Source organism: Astatotilapia calliptera, chromosome 10, assembly GCF_900246225.1.
Source record: "Astatotilapia calliptera chromosome 10, fAstCal1.2, whole genome shotgun sequence".
In the NCBI taxonomy this organism is placed as follows: Eukaryota; Metazoa; Chordata; class Actinopteri; order Cichliformes; family Cichlidae; genus Astatotilapia; species Astatotilapia calliptera.
Window position 1 is genome coordinate 17,060,729 of NC_039311.1, and position 22,993 is coordinate 17,083,721.

A 22,993-nucleotide genomic window follows, 5' to 3' on the forward strand; every position below is an offset into this window, starting at 1 on the left:
TGTGATTTGGGGATTTTTATTTCTCTATTTTTCTTTTCCTTTATATCGTGATTAGGTGATTGGGAGCTCAGGTGCTCGAACACAAACGCTCGTGCGTGCTGCCGCGAGCGCTAAATCTGAAATCCTGAGAAAGTTCCAGGAGAGGGGGGGGGGGGGGGCGGAGGGATCTAGCATGCAGGCGCTGCGGTTCCAGCCAGGCTGACGCCGCCGAGGCTGTGTGGCGCTCGGCTGGGGCTGCTGGAGGAGTGGAGCCTCCGAGCTTCACAAACCTGCGTCAAAGCGACCGCAACGAACAACGCCGGAAATAACTAAGACTGAGCCTTCATAATAAACGCGGAAGTTCACACTATGTGCGATGTCCTCTACAAGATTATAAAAGCAAACAAAACATTTTTTTAATTTTTTTTATTTATTTATTTTCATGTAGACTTACTTTACAACCTCCTTTCTAACACTTACCTGTAGAAATTACTGATAATAATTTCACTTAGAAGATTTAAATAAAAAAATAATGATGTTATTTTATTAAAGTTAATGACTTGTAATGCCAAGTGTGTGTTTTTTTCACTCACCTTTTCCACTTTCTTGGTGCTTACCGCACCACTCTGCATTTAATCATTAGTTATTAATTATGTCTGTCTCTCTTCCACAGCGGACAAAAGTAGTTTTGTACTTCACTTTTAAAAGTAGAATTTTCAAATATTGATTGAAGATAGACAAAAATGTATAAACATATAGAAACTTTTTCTCTCATTTTTTTAAATCTGGCTTTTGTCAAATGGAGCCTTTGGCTATATTCGTTTATAAACTGGCATCTACAAATTGAGTTGGCGATGCTTTTATTTAGAAATCACCAGCAGGGCGCAAAGTGTTATTGAGGCTAAGTTGACCCTTCTACACATGCTCACAGACTCAATCGCACACACATACAAACAGGCACACACCTTCGCAGCCTCAGTGTGCTGGCCTGACTTACTACAAACAGGAAAGCCTCGCACACTCACACGGCTGTCTGCACTGCACTTGTTACAGAGGTGAGAAATTAAACTAACTGGCTCGTTTTTCCTTTAAATATTTTAAATGTATATTTGTTTTTTATGTCACGCGAATTTGAATTCCTGTTAAGAGAGAAATAGTATCAAAATTAAATGTTACCCTCTTGCACTGTCGGTAAACTTTAAGGGGGGTTTCATTTGTTCAGAGTTGTCATCTACATGCTGAGTTCAGTATAAAGTTGCAAAGCTGAGCTGAATTAAGTATTCAAGATGTATTTAAAAATAATAACTGCAGTTTTCTTTGCTCCTACACGTGTTTTCTCTGTAGTAGCATGCCTTCATCACACAAGAATGAGCCGAGCGACTTCAATGTCATTGCTCCTAATCGCATATTTGCAGTGAAGGTGTGGAGGTTAGGTCCGAGCCTGGATTTTGTAGCTGCAGAATGACTCGCAGTTGAGTTGTAGTAAAAAGGAAGCTGGCGTGTTTACTTTTTTGGGAAGGGGTGTCCTGGTGATAAAGCATTAGGTAATTAGCCTATCTGAGCCTGCAGACTGAGTGACGCCAGGCTTCATAAAAGCAGCAGCAGCGGTGGACTGATGCCGCATTGAGCCCTGTGCGCTTTTTGCTGTCATTGTAAACCCCAGCTGTCTGTGTGTCTGTCTGCGGGAAACCGGCGCTGGCCATGAGCACATGAGGGCAAAAAGAGTGAACATACAGATCCGCATAACTCATCACCTGTGTTTAGTTTGACAAAAAAAAAAGAACAGAAATTCGGAAGAAAGTCTAAAGTGGTTCTGTTTCTTTTACAGGAAAGGGGGAAAGCTGAGCTTCCAGTTCACTTTTATAAACTCTGTCTGCCAATAGATTCATATTTTTTCCCCTTTCGGCATCAGATGCGCACAAACATGTGGAAAAGTGTTCTGACATGCAAGGACGATGTGCAAAGAGCTGATAGTACAAGATGTAAAACTATGCGTTTTACCCAAAAGGTTGGGCATGATGCTGCAGAAAGACTCACAAACAGGAGACTAATAAAATTACGTGTTTATTTTTATGAATATCTAGGAATTTCTTTGAGTAGAAAGATGCTGCCGAACCCACGAACCCTACCTAAATAATAGAACTTTAATCTGATACTTTTTTTGTCTGCACCTTATTCTTGGCATTCATATAATAATATATACTGTTCAGTAGATTTAGATGGACAGAGAGGCTAACAGAGGGAGAGAGCTCTCTGTCTGTCGCCCTCCCTCTCCCCCTCCTGCCCTGTGATGTGTTCTGGCCAGACAGTATGGCTCCTGGGCGTCAGTGGCATGATCATAGAAACAGAGGCCAGAAAGGACATTCCTCATTGTTGGTGAATCTAGAAATGAGCTTGGCCATCTTGGCCTGCGCTTTCTGCAGCAGTTTTGTGAAGTGTTTCATTTTCTCCATAGAGAATAATAACACTGCTGTTCAGCATGTGGGGAGATCACTTTCATGCGGGCGTGCTTTCTGTAACAGCGCCCTGCTGATACGGCCGTCCTTATCATGGAAATCCACCTTCGATGCCCACTTCATTAAATATGAGTAGTTTTTGGTTATGAGGTGTTTTCTCTGGCTGTTCTCATCTCATCACCAGCTTATCACCTTAGTGACTCTGTCTTAATTCTGCTTTTCCAATAAAACCCGAGGTCTCTTTTCTTTTTTTTTTCTTCCTAACCTCCAAACTTTTTTTCTTTTCTTTTTGTTTTTTGGCTGAATTATCTGTTAATACAATCTCTTGCTTCTCCTGCCAGATGATTGAAACTTGACCTGGATTTCTGGCTGTGTAAAGAATAACCTTCCCCGCTGGAGGCTTCGACTCCAGAGCTGCCGGATCCCAACACAGAGAGGGGATTTAGGGGGTTTGCGCTGCACTGGCAGGAGTCCAGCACCTCTACTAGAGCTGCTCGGAAGTAACAGTGGAATACAGAAAAGAAAAAACGGCGCCTGTTTACACAGACTCATCACGCCACGTCTTTCATCCTCACCTCTTCTGTTTCCTCTTCTGGCTGCTCATTATTTGCATCTTCACTGTTATCCACAAGGGAACTTTTATCCCTTTAACAGGACCCATCAGCTCGTCTTGCCACCCATTTATCCATCTCATAATGAACTCCTCTACCTCCATTACATCCTTATTCTCCTTCACCAGCCCGGCAGTGAAGCGCCTGCTCGGCTGGAAACAAGGGGACGAGGAGGAGAAGTGGGCGGAAAAGGCTGTAGACTCTCTAGTGAAGAAACTGAAAAAGAAAAAGGGGGCAATGGAAGAGCTGGAGAGAGCGCTCAGCTGCCCCGGGCAGCCTAGTGAGTATCACAGTGTCCAATATAGAAGTTTAGTCTAGCGGTTCTAATTGTAGAGGTCAAAATAAACATGAAGATTATTTAGACAGGATGACGTTTACAAGATGGGAAAGACAACACAAGCAGGGGGGGGGGGGGTGCTTTTACCTGTGTGGGGAATCAAAGGAAATGACTAAGGGTTTTACTTGGGCAGCACTTCATTGATGAGATCACAAGGTATAAATTTTATCAACTATAAATCAGAGTTCATACATAATATATATTATATAATAAATTATTTCCAATTATTTTACATGTGTATAGCACTTTTCAAAAAGTAGATTTACAAAGTGCTTCACAGTTCAAATAAAAGCCACATTAGTTGCAACATGCACACATACATGCAATGTTGGTTCTTTCTTTTTTTAACATGGTTAAAAATATCCAGAAGAATTTAAAAATGTAAATTAAATATACAATAAATAAAATGAAAACAGAGTTTCTCATAATGCTTTAGTATTTCAGTAAAACGGTCAGTGGTACAAAAACATTTAATGTTAATGTGCACACAGCACATTTAATTTGGTAGAGTTCTGTTTTTAAAAAGAGCTATTTCATGTGAATCCTCCAGGTAAATGTGTGACCATTCCTCGGTCGCTGGACGGGAGGTTGCAGGTGTCCCACAGGAAGGGTCTGCCCCATGTTATCTACTGCAGGGTGTGGCGCTGGCCTGACTTGCAGTCCCACCATGAGCTGAAAGCCCTCGAGTGCTGCGAGTTCGCCTTCGGCTCCAAGCAGAAGGACATCTGCGTGAACCCCTACCACTACAGACGGGTGGAGACGCCAGGTACTTTAAATTTGCTGTAAAAATATGGCCTTTATTGAATTTTAGCCTTAGAGAAAGGGCGCCTGATCAAATAGTGTTCCCAAGCCTAAAGCACTTGCCGTAATATGATCTTTTAAAGCTCCATCTGGCTCTCACCCCCACCCTTTTTTGCCCCCCTCCCCCAAGTGCTGCCACCAGTCCTTGTTCCACGCCACAGCGAGTTCAACCCTCAACATAGTTTACTGGCAAAGTTTAGGAACGCCTCCCTTCACAACGAGCCGCTGATGCCCCAGAACGCCATCTACCCAGACTCCTTCCCTGCCCTTCCCTGCTCCTCCTTCTCCTCCTCCTCCCCTCCATTGTCCCTCGCCCAGTCTCCCAGCTCGCAGAGTTACCCCAACTCCCCCAACAGCTCTGCAGAACCTGGTAGTCCATATCATATCACAGGTAAGAATCACAGTATGCAAGCTAATACCTTCACTTTGAATCTTCACACAACAGTACATAATTTATTCTCTTCTGTCATTCAAAACACGGTTTTCCAGCTGAGACTCCACCACCTCCGTACAGCATGATGGAGACAAATCCCCAAGAGGACGTGAAGCCAAGCAACTCCATGGAGACCCCTAAACTCACATTTTCTGCTCCGCACAGAGGTATCCTTTCACAACACAAAGATATACAGGTGTTAGGAACAGCAGACTCTATGTGGAAGATGGTGTTAGCCACTGTGACATCACCCACCTGTCCTGCTGTAAAACCTCAAGGTGCATGATTTGAAAGTGGATGTGATGACTGACTGAGAAAGTGAAGTTCAAATAGTATGGTAGCAACTTGTCAATCGCAATGCGCTGGTCTCCTTGTGACTATAACGAGGAACATCAATTACAAAATGACAATCGTGCTGTATTCCTCAAGACTTAAAACCAGTGATGGAGACCATGAACTCATCAGGAGAGTTTACTGAGCTCACAGTCTAAATAAGCTGAGGAATACCAGTCATCAGAAAGAATATAAGTTTAATAGACTTTGCTTTACTTTTCAGAGCTGGAAGCTGCATCCATCTTTTATATACAGTCTGTGTTAGAATACATAAAATCGATGCAAAACTTGCTTTAGTTTTATCAGGTTGGATTCATATGAATTTGCATTGGGTTTAAAATTTAAAATGGATAAATAGGATAAAATGTTTTATCCCTAACACCCACCTCTCGAGCATTTGTTGTTCCTGTTCAGATTTAAGGCCCGTTTGCTACGAGGAACCAGAGTACTGGTGCTCCATAGCTTACTATGAGCTCAACAACCGGGTGGGGGAGACTTTCCATGCCTCATCACGCAGCGTCCTGGTGGACGGCTTCACAGACCCGTCCAACAACAAGAACCGCTTCTGCCTCGGCCTACTTTCCAATGTCAACCGCAACTCAACCATCGAGCACACGCGCAGGCACATAGGCAAAGGTAGGCTGGATGGCTTTTGGGGGTGGGGGGTTTTTTGGGGGTTTTTGGGTTTTTTTGCATTTGGTGAGAGCAAGAGCTTTTAAAGGAAGGTTGTTTAAAAAGTTAATCTGCTCACTATTGGTTTCATCACTGCCTTTGGTGTGCATGTGCTAGTCTTTGTAAAACGTTGTCATGCTTTAAACTCAGCTTGTCATTTTGCAATAAATCCTTTGGGCCAAATAATGTTTGATTTTTTTTTTTTTTCCCCTCATGCTCAGTGTTTACAAAGCCTGCCTTTGTTGGATCGACATCAAGCATTTTAGTGGCTTCCAATAAACTGTGCAGTGTGAGGATGTGTGTGGTTTTAAATGACAGAGATGGGACAAAGGCTTGAGGATAGTTGGTCCCCAGTTCACAAACAGTACCAACACCACTCAGCGTTTCCTTGTTTGCGGACATAAAAGCCTCTGTGGTTTTTCTTCCAAGGGAATATGAGAAAAATCCATCAATATCAGTTAATTTTCAGTGAAGTAATGAAATATTGTGGTTAGCTCATTAATTATGTCTTTCTTGTAGCTTTTTTTATACTCTTTAGATCTGCTATGCTAAATTGTAAATATTGCATTTCCACCACATTTAAAGCACCAAACATTCAGCAACTTTAGTATTTAGTTGTTGTTGTTTTTTTAATCATCTCCCTTTAATTCCAGGTTTGCACCTGTACTACGTGGGCGGCGAAGTGTATGCAGAGTGTCTGAGTGACAGCAGCATCTTTGTCCAGAGTCGCAACTGTAATTTCCAGCACGGCTTCCACACCACCACCGTGTGCAAGATTCCCAGTGGCTGCAGCCTCAAGATCTTTAACAACCAGCTGTTTGCTCAGCTTCTCGCCCAGTCCGTTAACCACGGCTTCGAGGTCGTCTATGAGCTCACCAAGATGTGCACCATCCGCATGAGCTTCGTAAAGGTACTGACTGAGCTTTCTTATGAAAGAGGATGCTGATTATTTGATAGCAATTTTTGCGCCCATTATGGCAATTCTCAGTTTTGTTTGTTTAGATGCATAGAAACGGAGGTCGGTACAGGTTGGAAACTGTGAAATTAACTTCTGTAGTGCATACGAATGCTTTTATTCATGCTCAGTCAAAATCAAATGAGAAGGGTTGGATATACGCTCAGTTTCTCAGGGTAACTTAAAATTCCCATGCTTAGTGCTGCCAGTCATGTCAGATCCTCCCATACACAAGGTGGGATTACTTGTTTTCTTTGCATTAAATATTTTATAGTTAACTGAAGAGCCAATATTACCAGCTGACCAGTTGTTGCATCTTTTCCTTTAGGGCTGGGGAGCTGAATACCACCGTCAAGATGTGACCAGCACCCCCTGCTGGATTGAAGTGCATCTGCATGGGCCGCTGCAGTGGCTGGATAAAGTCCTTACACAGATGGGTTCCCCACACAACCCAATTTCTTCAGTGTCGTAACATGAACACAGACACACACCTTGCGTGTGTGTGTGCGCGCGCGCGCTCTCATTCCTGACAGGTAGTCACAGATTCTGTACATTTTTCTGTCCTACATTTGACATCTCATGCAAAGTTACAAAGATGCGTTACACCTTTGTCACACGGCTAAAGCAGACGTGAAGATGAATTTTATTTAGCTGAATTTACACTAAGCGTTCCTAATTTCAGTATAACGCAGTTAGCCTCTTCCGTTTCCTCTGGGATGCTTTAACTGCACAGGAAAAGTGGGATATATTTGTAGGTACTTAAACTGTTATACGTCCAAAGTGTTATTGGCGTGGTATGTACTGTATTTGTGTCAACCAATGTTTGACTTCATGTTCTGGTTGCTTTTTACTTTTTACATTAAGTTTTTTCTGTGATTCCAGTTTTCCAAGGTTTGAATTTCTGGTGTTTTTTTTTGTTTTTTCTCATTAAAAAAAACAAAACTCATATTGCATCTTTTTTTATTGTCATATACTCATCAGGGACAAACACTACAACTTAAACACAGAGGGATAATGCAGTAACAGAGTTTCATTTGTAAAGTATATCCCTCCTCCTCTGTATTCAGTTATCACTTAAGGTTTGTGCAACAGTTCAGGGAGAATAGACAAAGTCTTGTCAAAACCAAGTCGTCAACCTGCAGGAAACGACATGCACCACACAAATGATTGTCACAACAATAGCATTTCAAGTTAAATCTCACACACACACTAAGGATTTATAACTCATTTTATTTTATTAATACTGCACCAAATCACAACATTTCCTATAAGGCGCAATTCTTCCAGAGAAAACAGTCTGAACTGGAGTTTCAACAACTAAACTAAACAAAACAAAACAGGACAATGTTTTTAAAATGAACAAAAAGTGAAAACGAATATTGGCTTAAATTTAGGACAAAATGTACCAAAAACAGCACCAGTCCTGGTTTAAATACATGGTCAGTATGTGATTTGAAGAAATCTTCACTCTCTGGGAGTTGAATCAGTTTAGTCTTCCATTCTCAGCACAACTTCAAAATGTCCTTTTATTCTCTCACAGCATGACGGAAGAAATCCATGCTTTCAGTGTACGCTTACGATTCATTTACGCATCAGATGCCAGTGTATTTCTTTAGTGCGCTTTATGCATCACAAAAACTAACGCCCGCCACCCACCGTCAGCAGCTCTGGAACTGCTGTTGTGACTGGCTACGGCTCTGTGTAGCTAGAAGCTGCTGCTGTTGCTGCAGGAAGCTGATCACCTCTGGACTCCTGAGAAGCGACTGCAAGACAAATACATTGGAAAACATAAGATATTTCACTACAAAGCTGCAGTACAAGACAATCAACATTACTCTGCTTTCACTAATAAAATATGTGTCATAACTGTTCTATGAACTGGATGCTTTAATGTTACCAATAGGTGTTTTCCCATGATTCCCGGGAATCTTCGAGTTCTATGAACTTGGAACATTGTTGGCTTTTAAAATATTACAGTATTTGGGTTTGCGTGTATGCCTGTTTTTTATGTAAGTTTTCTTTTTTGTTTTTTTAGTCCAGCTGAAAGAAACTTTCCTAATTCTGGGATCATTGGAAGAAAATACATCAGTGTAACCCAAAACCAAAAAACTGTAAAGTAAAAAAAAAAAGGAGACGTTAAAGGTTCTCCTTTGAGAAAACAAAATATGTGAAACTAAGAATAAGGACACTTACACTCACTGGCCACATCATTAGGTGGCCCTGTTCAACTGCATTAAAAAGCAAACGGCAGCTCAACTCGAGCATTAAGGCAGACATGGTGAAAACCTTCTGAAATTCAGGCTAAGCATTAGAGTAGTTGTTGGTGCCAGTCTGGCTGCTCCATTTCAGATTCTGTTGCTCTACTGGGATTTTCCCACACAACCACCTCCAAGGTTTACAGTGAATGGTCCAAAAACAGACAAAATACCCCGTGAGCAACAGTTCTCTGGGTGAAGATGCCTTGTTGATGCCAGAAGTCAGAGTATAATGGCTGGACTGTGTTGAGCTGAAATAAACAACCATTTGCTAGAACCAAACTATTCTGAAAACACAACATGTCAAACCTTGAAGCAGCTGGGCAACAGTAACAGAAGACCACACCAATGCTGCTGCTGTTAGCAAAGAAAAGGAAACTAAGACTACAGTCAGTATGGCTCATCAAAATTGGACATTCGAGTGGTTGGTTCAGAATCTAGGTAAACAACAGGAAAGCATAGATTCATCAAATTTTCTATCAATGTTTCAGGCTGTTGGCGATGCTATAATGATGAGGACGATATATTCTTGTCACACTTTGTTTCCCTTAGTACCAAATGAACATTGTTTAAATGCCACAGCATACCTGAGTATTACTGCTGACTACGTCCATTCCTGTATGACCACAGTGTACCCATCTTCTCATCACTGCTTTCAGCAGGACAAAAAGCTATGTCACAAAGCTCAAATTATTTCAAACTGGTTTCCCAAACATGAAAGTGAGTTCCCTGCACTCAAATGACCTCCACAGTCACCAGATCTCAATCCAGTAAACACCTTAGGGATGTGGTGGCACAGGAGAGTCATATTGTGGATGTGCAGCCAATAAATCTGCAGCAAATATGCGATTTCATGCAAATATATCACATTTCATGTCCATTTAACCCTTAAAGCCGGGTGCCACAGAATAATATGCTTGTCATTTGTCTGCATGTTCGTCATGGAACAATCAACCAGTCTTACCAGTCTTTTCTGGTTGAGGACCTGCTCTATCAGAGAAGGTCTGGCTGGACGGTCCCCCATGGCACCTAGACGCTGTTTGTTCACAGACACAGGACGTTCTTCAGAGTTTTCCTACAGACAGAAAAACGCAATTAAATGTGCAGGTTTTGTTTGTGGCTTGGCTCTAAAGTGTGGAAATCAGACCTCCACATCATGGTAAATGCTTCTAGCACTGAGAGTATTTAACTTACATCAAGTTTCCCACTGGACATGGCCTTATCATTCTTCTTCTTCTTGTACTTGTCTTTGTACATTTTGTTGCGGTGTTTTTTGCACATCCATGGCTTTCTCTGCTTGGCCACCTGCGTCGTTGTCTCCGTGCACCCATCGTAGGTACACTGTTTGGGGGCGTTGTCGCCCTCGGAGGTCTCTTCGTCGTTGAGCTCCTCCGGGCTAGCTGCGCCGTCTCTGGGATCTGAGGCGTCCAGAACGTCGCTCTCTTCGTCCGGATCGTCCATGTCGTAGGAGGCGTTGTTCTCCGGTTCGTGCGGCGTTATCACATTTCTACTGTCCACAACTCCGCTTTTATTTACATAGTACCTATGTCCGTCTTTAGTAAGCAGAAGAGTGGAGTCTTTGTCCTTACTTGATGATACGGAAGCGTCTTCTTCGCTCATGATAGCAGCAAACAAACAAACGACGCTACAGCGACCTAGCTAGTAGCCCCACGTTGGTTAGCTAAAACAGCTACTCGCTTACATTTACTGGTCCATTTTTCCAGTATTAGACGTTAAATTAATTTCTAAATAAAAGGTCATAAATATTCCAGTATTTCAGAAGCAAATGTCATAGTTTTTACTTCTATTGGTTTAGCCTGTCACCGGTCAGGAAACATGAAAATCTTCTTCTTCTTCTCTGCTTTAGGTTTATGTGTTAAAGCGACACCTAGTGGTCAAAATAACATATGCACGCCAGTTACGGGCAACTACGACCAACTTGTGAGATGTTTACTATAACACTGTTGCCTGCTGAAAGGGCAATGCCCCTACAATCCTACTTATATATTTACCCTTTCCTAATCATAGTGGATGCTTATGTTCACAATATTCCTGTCACATGGACACATTAGAGTTCTACTATGTGTAAAAATAGACTAAAATAGACACCTTTCTTGAAAAGGCTTGATGGAAGAGGGGTATGCTAGGAAGCATATTACTTGGATGTTCTGGCCTTGCTCCCGCAGCCAGTATGAATTTAAATTCATACTTTCAATACATTCATCTTTCATTTACAATTTATGTTCGCAGAAGGTTTTCAAATAACCTCTCTGCACACTTTCTACTCAAATCCAGACAGGATCCATAACAGAGCCAAGTACCACCAAGCATTCAAAAGTTAATAATAAGCAGAGGGCCTGTGTGGAATAAGTGCAATTATTTCATAGAAAACAAAACTGACGTCTGTATGGATAAAAAGTTAAGCCAAGGACTGAGTTGTGTATTTGGTACAGACCGGTAATGAAACAAAAGTCCTATAAACAGGAGCTAAACACAAAACAAAAGACTCAAACAATTTGATTTTAAACATATTTTAATTATTACTATAGTCATAGACCATTGTTGAACAGAGGTACAGGTATTGGTATTGCAATGGACTGTAATACAGTGGGTCAGCTGTGAGAGCACTTTGGTAAACCACGTGTCCGTGCGCTGGAGAGCACAAGTTCATACTGATCTGGTCAATGTGGCAGCACATTACCGCATATGTGCAATGATGAGAATAAATACAGAGAGTCTGACTGGTGTGACGACTGCAAGGAGATCATCTGCAAAAAACAAACAAACAAAAAAACCTAACACTTCTGTGTATTTCTCTCACTCATCTGTCTTCTCATCTCTTATCTCACATCAGTTTAAGGGAAACTATATTACTGGCTGCTTTTCTGAAGAAAAGAAGTGACATCATTCCCAGTAGGAGGCAAAGTTGATGATCTCTTCTTCATATCCACTACCGATCCATCCAACTCACCCATGCTTAACGCTTCACATCAACCTGATGATCTCCTCTAGTTTATTATTTTTTTCTTCGCTGACTGACTGATACGCATGTATGACTGATTTTGTTGTATTTTTTTGTATTATTATTGTACAATTCTCATAGACTGACTACTAGTAAAGAAATATACTGTATTGTGAACTATCAAAATAAATAAAATTGTTATTTACACAACATATAAACAATACTTCATCACTAAACTGTTTCTTTTATAAGAATAGGCTACTGTATGTCTGTCATGCTTTCATCTGAAGAAATGAAGCCATGAATGAGGTTGTACAGAGCTGAAATAAATTCTCCTCCACCCTTTTTCGCTGTACTGCTGGTTCTCTGGCATCCATACTGTCATTCTCTCGATCATGTCTCACTGCACCTAGACTGCAGTGCAAATGTGCAAATAGGCACCTCTTGTGAACTGTTAACTGTGCGCCTTTTCCATCTGAAAACGTGTCTGTGTAACCATATACTTGAGCTGCACCAACCATAGCTTGAACATATTGATGAAACATGTGTCTAGTGTTCATAAAATATAAAAAGAATTAGCGTGATGATCACTGTGAAAATGTGTGGCTTGAGGACAAATGGGTTCAGATGTCGAGTTTGCTACACAAGCACCAGGATGCTGCTGAGTTTTGTGTATCAAGATGTCGTGAACCGAGCAAGTAACAAAACCAGAAGGAGCAGTCAAATGCACCATTGTCGTCTTAGAATAGCAGTCTGTGTAAAATGTAAACTGTATGACTGCGATCCAACGTTACGGGGGAAGGCAGCGCCGAAACTGTGTTGAGCACAGCGTCACAGCACAATTTCATCTTTTTTTTTTTTTCATCAAAGCCATTTTTAAAACACATTTTGCAACTGAAAAAAACCATAAAATCCTTCCCCAACGTGTTTTAGCTCGCTTTCCAACATTGTGTTTTCATCACGTCTGCTGTCACCTACTTAAACGTTTCTGCACTCTACTTCTAAGCACTTTGCCATTATTTTAAATCCACCAAGCTCTAAGGAGAAGTCAATAAAAACATTGTTTTTTTTTCTATGAAAAAGAGAAATACATATCAAAAAATGCTGTGAATTAAAGTATGAATAAATAAGGTTCAATAAAACATGAACATTGGTCCATATTCTCATATTGCCTTGTAGAGCTGTTCCGCCTTGAGGAAGTTTCCATGTCGAGCCCGGATCATCACTGAAGGGTAAAGCCCTTTCTTGCTCCTTGAGCTCTACAACATGTGCTCAGATGAGAAAATGTTAAAAAGAAATCAACAAAAGTCTTTCACCTCACTCTGGCTTTTCCCTCTTCCGCTCGATCCCTGTTTCTTGTTGCCTCTTGAATCTTTCTCCCAACCTCTCTAACGTCTTCTTATCCACCCCTTGGTCCATCTTTCCTCCAGGTTCGGAAAGTTGGATTCAGGGAAGTGTGAAGTTCTCTGCTGATATTTTTATTTCTTTTTTTCAGAGATACTGGGAGAAAGGGGTTGACACCTCGTCCTCCTCCTCCTCCACATGCAGAGGGAGGAGCTGGATGAGGATTTTCCCTCGCCGCCTCCTCCTTTGCACACCTTCCTCCTCTTCCTCCCCCTACTCCCCTTCGCCTGCTCTCTAGAAGGGCGAGCTGGGGGAGCAGGCGGTGCTGGCTGAGCTGATGGAGATGTCATCAGAGTCGGATGGGAGTCTGGGGTCTGGGGAGGGGTCAGAGCAAGTGTCAGGGGTCAGAGAGGGAGGGGCCGTGGGCAGGCCAGGGAGGCAACTGGGGGGCTCCGCCCGTAGTGTTTTTGTTGTTGTTGTTACTGAATTCACAGTTGGCATCATCTGCAGCGGCAGCGGTTTCACATCCGGGTGGCATCCTCGTCCGAGAACCTGCCTCTCCTTATCAAGAGGGGTGGCCTGAAAAAGAGAGGAGAAGGAGGAAAAGGTAAGGATCAGATCTGTCTGCTGCACAGTCGATTATCCAGGAAGGAGGAGCAGAAGAACTTTGCACATGTTCATTAAGTTACTAATGAATATTTAATTGGACAGTAACAAGGAAGTGAAAAACCATGGACACTGACAATTGTTTCTTCTTTTCTGAAATGTTATGTTTATCTGAGGAACAGTCTATCTAATTTTCCACAATAAATCTCTCGGATAAAGGCAGGTTCAACATTCTTGTTTAATTTTTCAGGCACAGTAAATATTATAAAGAGGAGATTCTGGATATCACTTTTTAATCACAACACAAATCAGAAACATCTGCACAAGTTCGGGTCCATCATGTTCAGGACTTCTAATCAGTCAAACTAAACTCTGTCGTGCTGGAAAACTGGGAATCTCAACCCAAATAATTCATAAATTAAGTCACTGTTAATTTTTTCCAGCCTATTTTTAATTCCTCTAGTCAGTGTCCATATTACTTTAAGTTCTGTGACCTTTATAACAATGCACTTTGTGGTCCTCCTAAATCAGGGGACACAGTCACACAAGAGGAGTCAGGTAATGTGAGCTCAGTAACGAGCCCTGGTGTTTGAGGAGGTAACCAGGTGAGGGAGCATCACATCAGACAAAAACATCACAGCAAATCACTCAGACAAGCAACACCGCAGGGTTATTTCTTTAGAAAGGGTTCATTCACAAATGAACTGTGCAAACGAGATGTGCAGGAGAATCATCAGCAAGGGTGATTCTAATTGGGCACGTCGTTACTCACACACACTAAAGAAAAGCAGGGGACACCGATAAAAAGGTGACACAACACAGAGGACAAGGCTTTAACCGGTGACGCACAATAACGATGCAGGTAATGCAGGAATGAAATCTGTGTTTACAGCGAGGGATGAAAGGAGAGAAGCAAAAAGCCGAGCACAGAAAGTACAACATGAGGCTGTCAAAGCAGCACAGCAGCAGCCAGTCAGCGGGGCAGCACGCAAAGGAGGGGGAGACATCAATTTTAGAGACACTGTTTTGGTCTGTTTTGATTTCTCGCTGATTTGTGACCCAGTCGTGTCTCTATGGAAACCTGGCGTACCTTATCCAGTACATGGCCGGGTGCTGGTAGAAATCCAACGACCCAGATCTCTGCATAGAAAAGCTGTCATCCAACTGAACAACAAAAGAGAAATCGGCACAATCAATCTAAACGCCACGTGAAAAACTTGCTGATTTCTCTACAAACTGATGCAACTCAGTGTAACAGCTACATCTTTAGATGGTTGCTAATGGTTACTTACAGAAATGACTGACACTCCAGCAGTGGTGTCAGTGCCTTTTGGGCTGGTGTTGAAGTGCTTCTTTATCTTTCCTGCTACCGACAGCTGGTGTTCATTCTCGCACAGACCCTCGTCCTGGATTAGACAAATGAGGAGAAAGGAAGTAAATTCAGTGTTTTGGTGAAAACAAAGGAAATGAACAGATTTACTGACACTGTACTTACAGTGACCCAGGGGTGCTCCAGCACCTGGAGGGCAGTGTATCTCTTATCGACCTCCACCTCCAGCATGGATCGAATCAGCTCCTACACCCCCCCCAAAAGTAAAAAGCAGTTAGTTTTTTACTCTGGATTTTCTATAACATGTAGATCCATCCACACCAATCAGACATACAGCAGATATTTACCATAGCGGTCTCTGACACATTGTCCCAGTAGGGCAGAGGAAATTCTAGCTGACCCATTAGTATCTGATCAAAAAGCACTTCTTGATCGTCACTGCTCCTGCAAAAAAAAAAGTTCACATGAATGGGTGCATCAACCAAATATTAATTAGCGAGTCAACAAATAAAGGTGCAATACTACTGCTGACCAGTAGAGGGTCCTGCATAACACACTTTCAAGAAAGGCGCTAAAGCAGAGGGAGAAATGTAGGGTAGGGCTTGCTGTTAACTTACCCCCGAAAGGGTGGGAAACCACACAGGAGGATATAGGTGATGACTCCAGCTGCCCAGATGTCAACCTTAAGACCATACCTGAAAAAAAAAGAGAGGTTAAATCAAAGCAAACATAGAGAAAACGTGCAGAGCATGACCTTTAAGGCAAATATCTACTACTGTAAATGGATTAAGACACGACAGATATGTTGGCCGTCATAGTGATCATACTTTGATCTTAAAGGTGCCTGCTAAATGCAGCTGCAGCTCTCACCCTGTTTCTGCAATGATTTCAGGTGCTACATATGTTGGGGTCCCGCAGACAGTGTAGAGGGGTCCGTCCACCACGGTCGCCAAACCAAAGTCTCCCAGTTTGAGGCTCTTGCTGCCATCTGCATGTTCGTACACCTAAACACACAGGAATGCAAAAATGTTTTTAAAAAAAAGAAGCAGGATCATAATGTACAGCATTATTATGAGGGCAACAAACAACAAACAAACTTAAAACACATTATGTGATGGGGGTTGCTATTAATAATTTCACCACTCAGTGTGTTGTTTAACAGCTCACAGCTGTAGCTACTCTATCTGCCCTACGCCTACAGACACAGACGAAGCGAGCGACCAGCTTTTTAACGCAGCAAAGCATTTATGTGGCCAAAAATAAAACTAATGTTAGTGTTGCTGGGTGTCTGCTACATGGATGGGGTAATCTGCATGTCATTACCTTCAAAAAGTTACATGAATAGAAGGCCACTGTTTTTTTTTTAACCATTCAAGGCTTTCTTATTTCGTTGGAGAGAAAAAGCAAAACAGGAAATCGGCTGACTAGGTTTAAATGTGGCCACTAAAAAGCTGAATTCTGAAGTCTGACTCCTGCCCAGACAATCTCAAGTAGGGGGGCAAAGAGCGGTATTTGAAGTTAAGCAAGGACGATGGGGAGTTTGACAGAAGGGAGAAGGAGGGAAGGAAAGAACAAACGAGGGAGGCTGGAGAAGGAGCGTGCAGAAGGTGTGAGGGCAGCAGGGATGAGTCATCTCTCTGCTCTGGGAGGGCCCCGTAGTGAGTGATATTACTTCACTGATCATTCAGAAAGGAGAGGAGGTGCACCAGTGCCGCACCAAGTTACATGTATGCAATCTGCGTGACGTCCACTCACCAGCAGGTTTTCTGGTTTGATGTCTCTGTGGACAATGTTGAGGCTGTGAAGGTATTTGATGGCGCTGGCCAGATTGTGGAGCATGCCGCTGGCGTCTCTCTCTGTGTATCTATTGGCAGAGGTGATGGCATCGAACAGATCTCCCCCCTGTGGACAAGACATGATGGACGGGTCAGTATTAGGAGATGTCACAAGAGTTTGGTTGGTGTTTTTTGCACCAGCAGAACAGATTCACTTGCAAATTTTCACAGCTGCTTGCCTTTTTTTTTTTCTGAAAAGAGGCTAAAAACTTCATTTAACCACAAGACTTTTTTGTCTGCTCAGCAGCAGCAAGGAGGTGGGGGTAAATCCTAATTCTTCACCTTGCTTGAAAGACGACCCCCCCGCGTTAATATTTCTTTTCATTTTTGTCATTTTTTAGGCTTTTCTCAGTCTCTTTTCTCTGATTTTTCATCCTGTCCGAATCTCCCTCTCATTCCCTCTGCGTTTCTCTCATTGAGTGGACTAAGTGGAACAGAGGCTTAAAATAGTGCTGAATCTCCCTCTATCCTCGAACAGCACAGCACACTGTAAGGCTTTGACCTGCTCGTTGGCAGCTGTTTCAATATGAGAGTTGTCAAATGCCAGCTCAGGCTTTAGCTAATACATTTCACTTATTTTTCTCTGCCTCCGCTATCGGAGGCCCAAAAGTACACGAACATGAATATACTGCTGTAAATTTGGGGGCATTCTGCAAAGTTTTGGGACGTGGCTGCTGAAGATAGTCAATGAGAAATTAAGCCAAAAGATGGGATTTACATCAGTCCTTTGTAAATCCTCTCCTCACTCTTTTTTATGGGTATCATTTCCGCTTGTAAAAACAGGAATGAGCCTTCCCTGGAATTGCAACACAATTTTGTCTGATCACATTATTGCCTCATTATTGCTTTTCCACAGTTTAAACTAAAGGACTTGAACTGAGCAGGACCAAGCAAAAGAACACTCATTTTCTCTCTCTTTCGTTCTCTGCGCCTATCCTCTACTTTCAATTCATCTATCTCTCTCTTTCTCTCGGCCCCTGTTATTTTAGCAGCGACTCTTTTCACCCCATTCATCCACAGCCTCCTCTTGATCCTCCTACTTTGGACATGCTCACAAGTACACACACTTCTTCCACAAATTGCCTCTCATCTATATTCTGTAGTACTCCACATCACAGCACGAACAGATGGATCACATTCCTGGCTCCTGAATTATGCACAAACATTTCTTGACTCAGAGAGCGAGAGAGAATGAAGAACGCGAGCGCACGAGCACTCGGGGCCACTGGCGGATTCACTCTAGTCCCGAATTGTGTGACTGGTTGGAAAAATTCATCAGTTGCTTCACAGGCTGAATGCCGCTCCTCTGTCTCTGTCACTATTACTGCCTCCCTGCTCCTCTAAGTCGTAGATTTGAGATAATGATGATCACCCTTGTATTGTAAGAGAATACACCCATCCGTTATCTCAGCTTGGCAAAATGTCCCTGCTCGTTCCTAACTGGAGCAGATGGTGCACAAACTCATAAAGTAACAGTGTACAAACATGGCCACACACCTTGACCAACTCCATGACCAGGTAGAGCTCGTTGTAAGTGTCAAACTCCTCGATGAGTAAGACGATATTTGGATGTTTGACCCGGCGAAGTATGGCCACCTCGTTCTGGATCATGTGCTCCTGGTAAAAAGAAGTTCAGGTGTTCAGCCAAGTGGAAGACATTCAGTAAAGGAATCATTTAGAAGACATTTAGAAGATTTTTATTTTATGTATGTCACACCAGCCTCTCTACAGCAACTCAGTAGCACCTTGGAGTACATTTCTACAACCTTCCAATAAAGGTTGCACATTAACCCGAAGATATCAGCGGGTCTTTAAGCAAAATAGGGATATTACTCTAAAAATGCAAAATATTCTTTTCTGGGTGGAAAAAAAATGAGCTATCAAAACTGAATTTCAATTCAATTCAGTTTTTTCAAATGATGCCAAATCACAACAATAGATAAAGGCCCTTTTAACTGTAAGGTAAAGACTCCACAACAGTCCAAAGAAAATAGAGAAAACGCCAACAATCACATGACCTCCTTTGAGCAAACGTGTTGGTGACAGTGGGAAGGAAAAACTCCCTTTTAACAGGAAGAAAGTTCCAGGCTCAAGAAGGGGCGGCCATCTGCCTCACCCGGATGGGGTGAAAGGAGGAAGAATTTATCCTCTGAAGTTAGGATTATGTGGAGCTTTAGCCTTCTTGACGTGTCAGTACAATTTTTGCCTTTTTTGGGTCGTATTCGGTGGATGTTTGTTTACCTTGCCTCTGCATTTGCCCTTGTTGATGATCTTCAGAGCGTACTCTCGTCCTGTGGAGTGCTCCGTGCATTCCCGGACGACTGCAAAATTCCCATCTCCTAACATTCGCCCCACCTTGTAACGGTCTGATATGTAGGACGGCACAGCTGGAACCTCATTGACTAGAACTTCAGCTGCAGAGAAGAAGCACTGGTTTTTAGAGGGAACATAAACTGGTTTACACAGTTTAGCACCATAGAATATACACAGATATATGCTGAGGAAGCTATGATGTCTGATTATCAACTGTTGTCTAACCAGTCTCTTCAAGACATAAAGGTAGATTTAAAAACCTTCACAATTAAACAAACTGTAATATGATTGCAGACTTGAAATGTAAAAATAAGCAAATAGCAGAAACCTTTTAAATCTAAAAGATTCATATTTTTACAGCCAGTGAGGTCTGCAATTACATCACACAGAAGACTTTTTTGTTTATAAATCAAGATGCAAATAGGCATGATTTATCAATGCTCAGCTAAGTGTTAATGAGTCTCATGAATCTGTTTAAAAGATCTATAAGGGGGAAAAAAAGGTCCTCTGGATACTTTTTAAAAAAAATAAATAAAATCAAAGATGAAAATGTCACATATGAGACCAAAAATCCTCCAGCCTTTCAAAGCAGTGTCACAGAGAGGTGAGTAAGACAGCATAAGAGCGGAAAGTTGCCGTAAGCATCGTGTACTAATCATGCTATGCAGGCAAGGGACGCGTCAAAGGTCACGCGCATGATTCAGACATGCATGATATTTGCAAGCACAAAGCAAGCTTTTTTTCCTCACCTTCAGGAACAAGTCCATCACCATCTTCCACTGGGCTCGAACCTTTAGTGGAAGACAGAGAGGTGGAAGAACCCTGGGACCCCTGCAGAGAAAGGAACAGGGTAGAGAGCAGGATGGAAAGGGGTTTATTACTAATCTGCGGCATTACCCAAAATAGTTTGCAATCCATAATCACGATAAAAAAAACCCAGACAAACACAATCACAGTCCCTTCTGCTACAGTCCTAGCCTAAACAAATATGTATGTTCAAAAATAGACAAAGGAACACTGTGTAACCCGCCTTATCCTCACAACAGCCCTACTGCTGTGGCTGTGTTTGCGCATCTTTCTGATGTAATGCCCTGTGCTGTGTCTATACTGTGCTCATGAAAAAAAAAATCTGAAAACGAGTCCGAACAGACTTACTTGATCTGCATATAAGCCAGCAACCCCCCTATGTGTGTCTATATCATAGAGATGATTGCATCCAAATAAGCTCCTTTCCATTCACCTCACAACTGGAAATAATTCTTCCCTGTTTTCTCACTCCTTACGATTACCTTTAATAAATCATAAAAACATGGGCTCCGGTGACACTAAATAAAGGCAGATGCCTTTCATCTGGATAGTAAGTGGGGGGTCATTAAATTGAAAGAGAGAGGATGAGAAGAGGCGTCTGCATCTATCTATCTAAAGACAAAAACTCATTATGCCATCCACCTTGTAACCTTCTGTCTGGTTGTCATGGAAGCAACAAGGATGGAGAGTATCTAGTCGGGACTGTAAATGGGAATCTACCCCTCTTGTATTTCTGTGTCTGTTCCACTCCTGTGCACCTTTCTCTTCTCCTCGCTGCCAAACTCTGTTGTTTTGCTTCAGTCTTTTACTGCACTAGAAGACTTTCATCCTGTTTCGTTTGGAAGGTGGCGTTTTTCACGTGTTCGGTGGATTTTACCACCTTCTTTACTCTTTACTAATCTCTCCTCTGCTCAAATCCGTTCTCGTGGCTTACAGTCAGTCTTCGGGGTTGGGGCGTTTCCAGTGCTTGAATAAATCCACTAGCTGCAGCTGGAAGACGCAGGCTGGCCAGTGATGGCAACACGCACCATTGCAGTTCCTCTAAAATATAAGTGGAGCAACGTTGCCACTGTGCATTATTAACAAGTGCAGTTTGCTCTGTAGATGGTCTGTGTCTGTGAGCGTCATGCATGACTCAACTACATAATTATGGACGACCTCTCCAGGACATGACACATTTTTCCCATTACATGTGTAGCCAGATGTATTTTGCTGCTTTCCGTTGTATAACAATCGCTCATCAATAATCCCTTTCACCGTGATAGACTGCTGCCTGCTAAGCTTCACATTTGCTCTTTCAAGTCACTGAGCTGGATCTGCTGTCTGTGATTTTGTTTGATAATTAATATTGGACTTGGACCCTATTGTTCAAACACAGTGACTTCTGGCTCCAAAAATTGACAACATGACAATATCCTTAAAATCAAAACTGAGTCTTAAAGATATGTTTAAACTCTGTGGGTGATGTCACGGCGTTTAATTCCATCTTTTACATACAGTCTGTGATTAAAAGCTCAGAAAAGAACATTTGTGTGTGATCTTGAATGTCTTTTTTTTAAGTGAAAGAGAAATGTCCTAAGCATTTGTAAATCCCGGGGAGCTTGCTGTCCTGGCAGACTGGGATAAAAGCCATGCCTGTAATGACTTGGATCTGAAAACTATTTGCAGAGCTGATCTGCCCTGTATCTCTGCCACAGTAGCTGTCTGCTCTTTTACTCATCTCAGCTGCTGTGACCTGAAAACCACGTAGGTAAATGTAGCTGTGAGTCAGGCTCAGTTTGGTTTATGTAATGTTGTTGTTGGCTGGGCACTCATCCCGGAACAAGAAAACCCACTTAATACCCATAAAGCCAATGACCCTCCTGTGCTTTATCTCAAAAAACATCCTTATTCTGTTCTTTTATTTTCTCATCCCAACTCGGATATTTACCTCTCTTGTGCTCTTATCGCACATCCAGTGCTGTCCTCAGCTCGCTTTCTCATTTTGAACTCCTTTCTCTCTCTCTCTCTCTCTCTCTCTCTCTCTCTCGCTTCCTGCCACTGAGGGAAACAAAATACTGTTGCTATGGAAACTGCTCACAGACAGGAGAACAGCAGCTTCCAGTGTAGAGACGGTAGCCTATATATGGGCACTTCCTGTCTGCGGGCTGAGAGATAGGTTCAGCCTTCTATGAAATTTGAGTCTCTCGTTTCTGTGTGGAAAACGATGAGACAGATGGGGTGACAGACAGAGTGGGAAACACAGAGAAAGACAGAGAGAGGGAGAGAGGTGGAGTGATGAAGCAGCAGAGAAATGTATGGAGTCTGGTCTGGCTGATATTGATCATGAGATTTGGCAGGAACTGTCTTGTTATTGTTAGACACTCCAGCTTTCTCCCTGTTGCACAATACACTATTCCTAGCTCTACATCTCTACACCTTTTCTGTAACTATGACTCACAACGACACTGACAAACCTTTTACATCATGACTGGAGCCACTGCTCTTCAGACCTGCGAGGGCAACACTCAGCAACTGCATACTGATCAGCTCATAAATAGGAATTAAACAGGATGTCCACAGTTGACCTTAAATGTGGAGCATCATCTCAGAAGTAGGTTTGCAGCAGAAAGAAAGAATCATTCATTCCGTGGCTGGAAAGGAAATCTGTCAACTGTAGAGCCGAGCATTAAAAATGCACCACACATTTACATAACCAACTTAAGCGTAATGCCAGCTTTGTCCTTCATGCCTCTGTTTGAATCTGATTACAGCACACATAGCGAGGCTTTCTTGGTCTCTGCCCCTCAGGCTGCCAGAGCCAGACCTCTTATTTTTGCTTTCCCTGTCAGGCAATATCCAGCAGAAGCAAGATTTATTAGTGTTTACTTTGGTGGTAAAAATCTAATAAGATTTGATGCTAATGGGACTTTTTTCCTTCTTGTTGTTCCTCAAGAACACAGGGTACGGGAGACGGACAGAAAA

General features: G+C 42.4%; 3 protein-coding genes across 6 annotated transcripts in view; 1 reads left to right on the plus strand and 2 right to left on the minus strand.

Annotated features, from left to right (window-relative positions):
* Positions 1 to 882: 882 nt before the first annotated feature.
* Positions 883 to 7,523, plus strand: smad9 (SMAD family member 9). Its single transcript, XM_026183263.1, has 8 exons — positions 883 to 1,034; positions 2,777 to 3,326; positions 3,934 to 4,149; positions 4,315 to 4,575; positions 4,674 to 4,784; positions 5,365 to 5,586; positions 6,276 to 6,532; positions 6,906 to 7,523. The coding sequence occupies exons 2-8, from the start codon at positions 3,131 to 3,133 to the stop codon at positions 7,047 to 7,049; spliced, it is 1,407 nt and encodes a 468-aa protein (XP_026039048.1). The 5' UTR covers positions 883 to 1,034; positions 2,777 to 3,130; the 3' UTR covers positions 7,050 to 7,523.
* rfxap (regulatory factor X-associated protein) lies at positions 7,521 to 10,723 on the minus strand. Its single transcript, XM_026183264.1, has 3 exons — positions 10,027 to 10,723; positions 9,797 to 9,907; positions 7,521 to 8,340 (listed from the first exon to the last, which is right to left on the minus strand). The coding sequence occupies exons 1-3, from the start codon at positions 10,450 to 10,452 to the stop codon at positions 8,236 to 8,238; spliced, it is 642 nt and encodes a 213-aa protein (XP_026039049.1). The 5' UTR covers positions 10,453 to 10,723; the 3' UTR covers positions 7,521 to 8,235.
* Positions 10,724 to 11,347: 624 nt separating this feature from the next.
* The window catches only part of dclk1a (doublecortin-like kinase 1a), a 56,945-nt gene continuing 45,299 nt past the window's right edge, over positions 11,348 to 22,993 (minus strand). For 3 of the 4 annotated variants that reach the window (XM_026183253.1, XM_026183254.1, XM_026183256.1), the window contains 11 exons: positions 19,972 to 20,053; positions 19,151 to 19,323; positions 18,407 to 18,526; positions 16,830 to 16,976; positions 15,945 to 16,078; positions 15,692 to 15,769; positions 15,422 to 15,518; positions 15,240 to 15,320; positions 15,037 to 15,150; positions 14,835 to 14,908; positions 13,599 to 13,717 (listed from right to left, as the gene is read on the minus strand). In XM_026183253.1, the coding sequence (XP_026039038.1) occupies positions 13,660 to 13,717; positions 14,835 to 14,908; positions 15,037 to 15,150; positions 15,240 to 15,320; positions 15,422 to 15,518; positions 15,692 to 15,769; positions 15,945 to 16,078; positions 16,830 to 16,976; positions 18,407 to 18,526; positions 19,151 to 19,323; positions 19,972 to 20,053 (1,158 nt within the window). In that variant the 3' untranslated portion in view covers positions 13,599 to 13,659. Of the gene's footprint in view, positions 13,718 to 14,834; positions 14,909 to 15,036; positions 15,151 to 15,239; positions 15,321 to 15,421; positions 15,519 to 15,691; positions 15,770 to 15,944; positions 16,079 to 16,829; positions 16,977 to 18,406; positions 18,527 to 19,150; positions 19,324 to 19,971; positions 20,054 to 22,993 lie in introns of all 4 variants that reach the window. The other variant, XM_026183257.1, reaches the window with a different exon arrangement.

Excerpts from the sequence above, each read along its gene's own strand:
- smad9 (XM_026183263.1), top strand. The coding sequence starts at position 3,131 with ATGAACTCCTCTACCTCCATTACATCCTTATTCTCCTTCACCAGCCCG. Across the intron at positions 4,785-5,364 it reads ATTTTCTGCTCCGCACAGAG|ATTTAAGGCCCGTTTGCTAC; the intron begins GTATCCTTTCAC and ends GTTCCTGTTCAG. Across the intron at positions 6,533-6,905 it reads TCCGCATGAGCTTCGTAAAG|GGCTGGGGAGCTGAATACCA; the intron begins GTACTGACTGAG and ends CTTTTCCTTTAG.
- rfxap (XM_026183264.1), bottom strand. The coding sequence starts at position 10,452 with ATGAGCGAAGAAGACGCTTCCGTATCATCAAGTAAGGACAAAGACTCC. Across the intron at positions 9,908-10,026 it reads TGTCCAGTGGGAAACTTGAT|GAAAACTCTGAAGAACGTCC; the intron begins GTAAGTTAAATA and ends TTCTGTCTGTAG. Across the intron at positions 8,341-9,796 it reads TCCTCAACCAGAAAAGACTG|TCGCTTCTCAGGAGTCCAGA; the intron begins GTAAGACTGGTT and ends TTTGTCTTGCAG.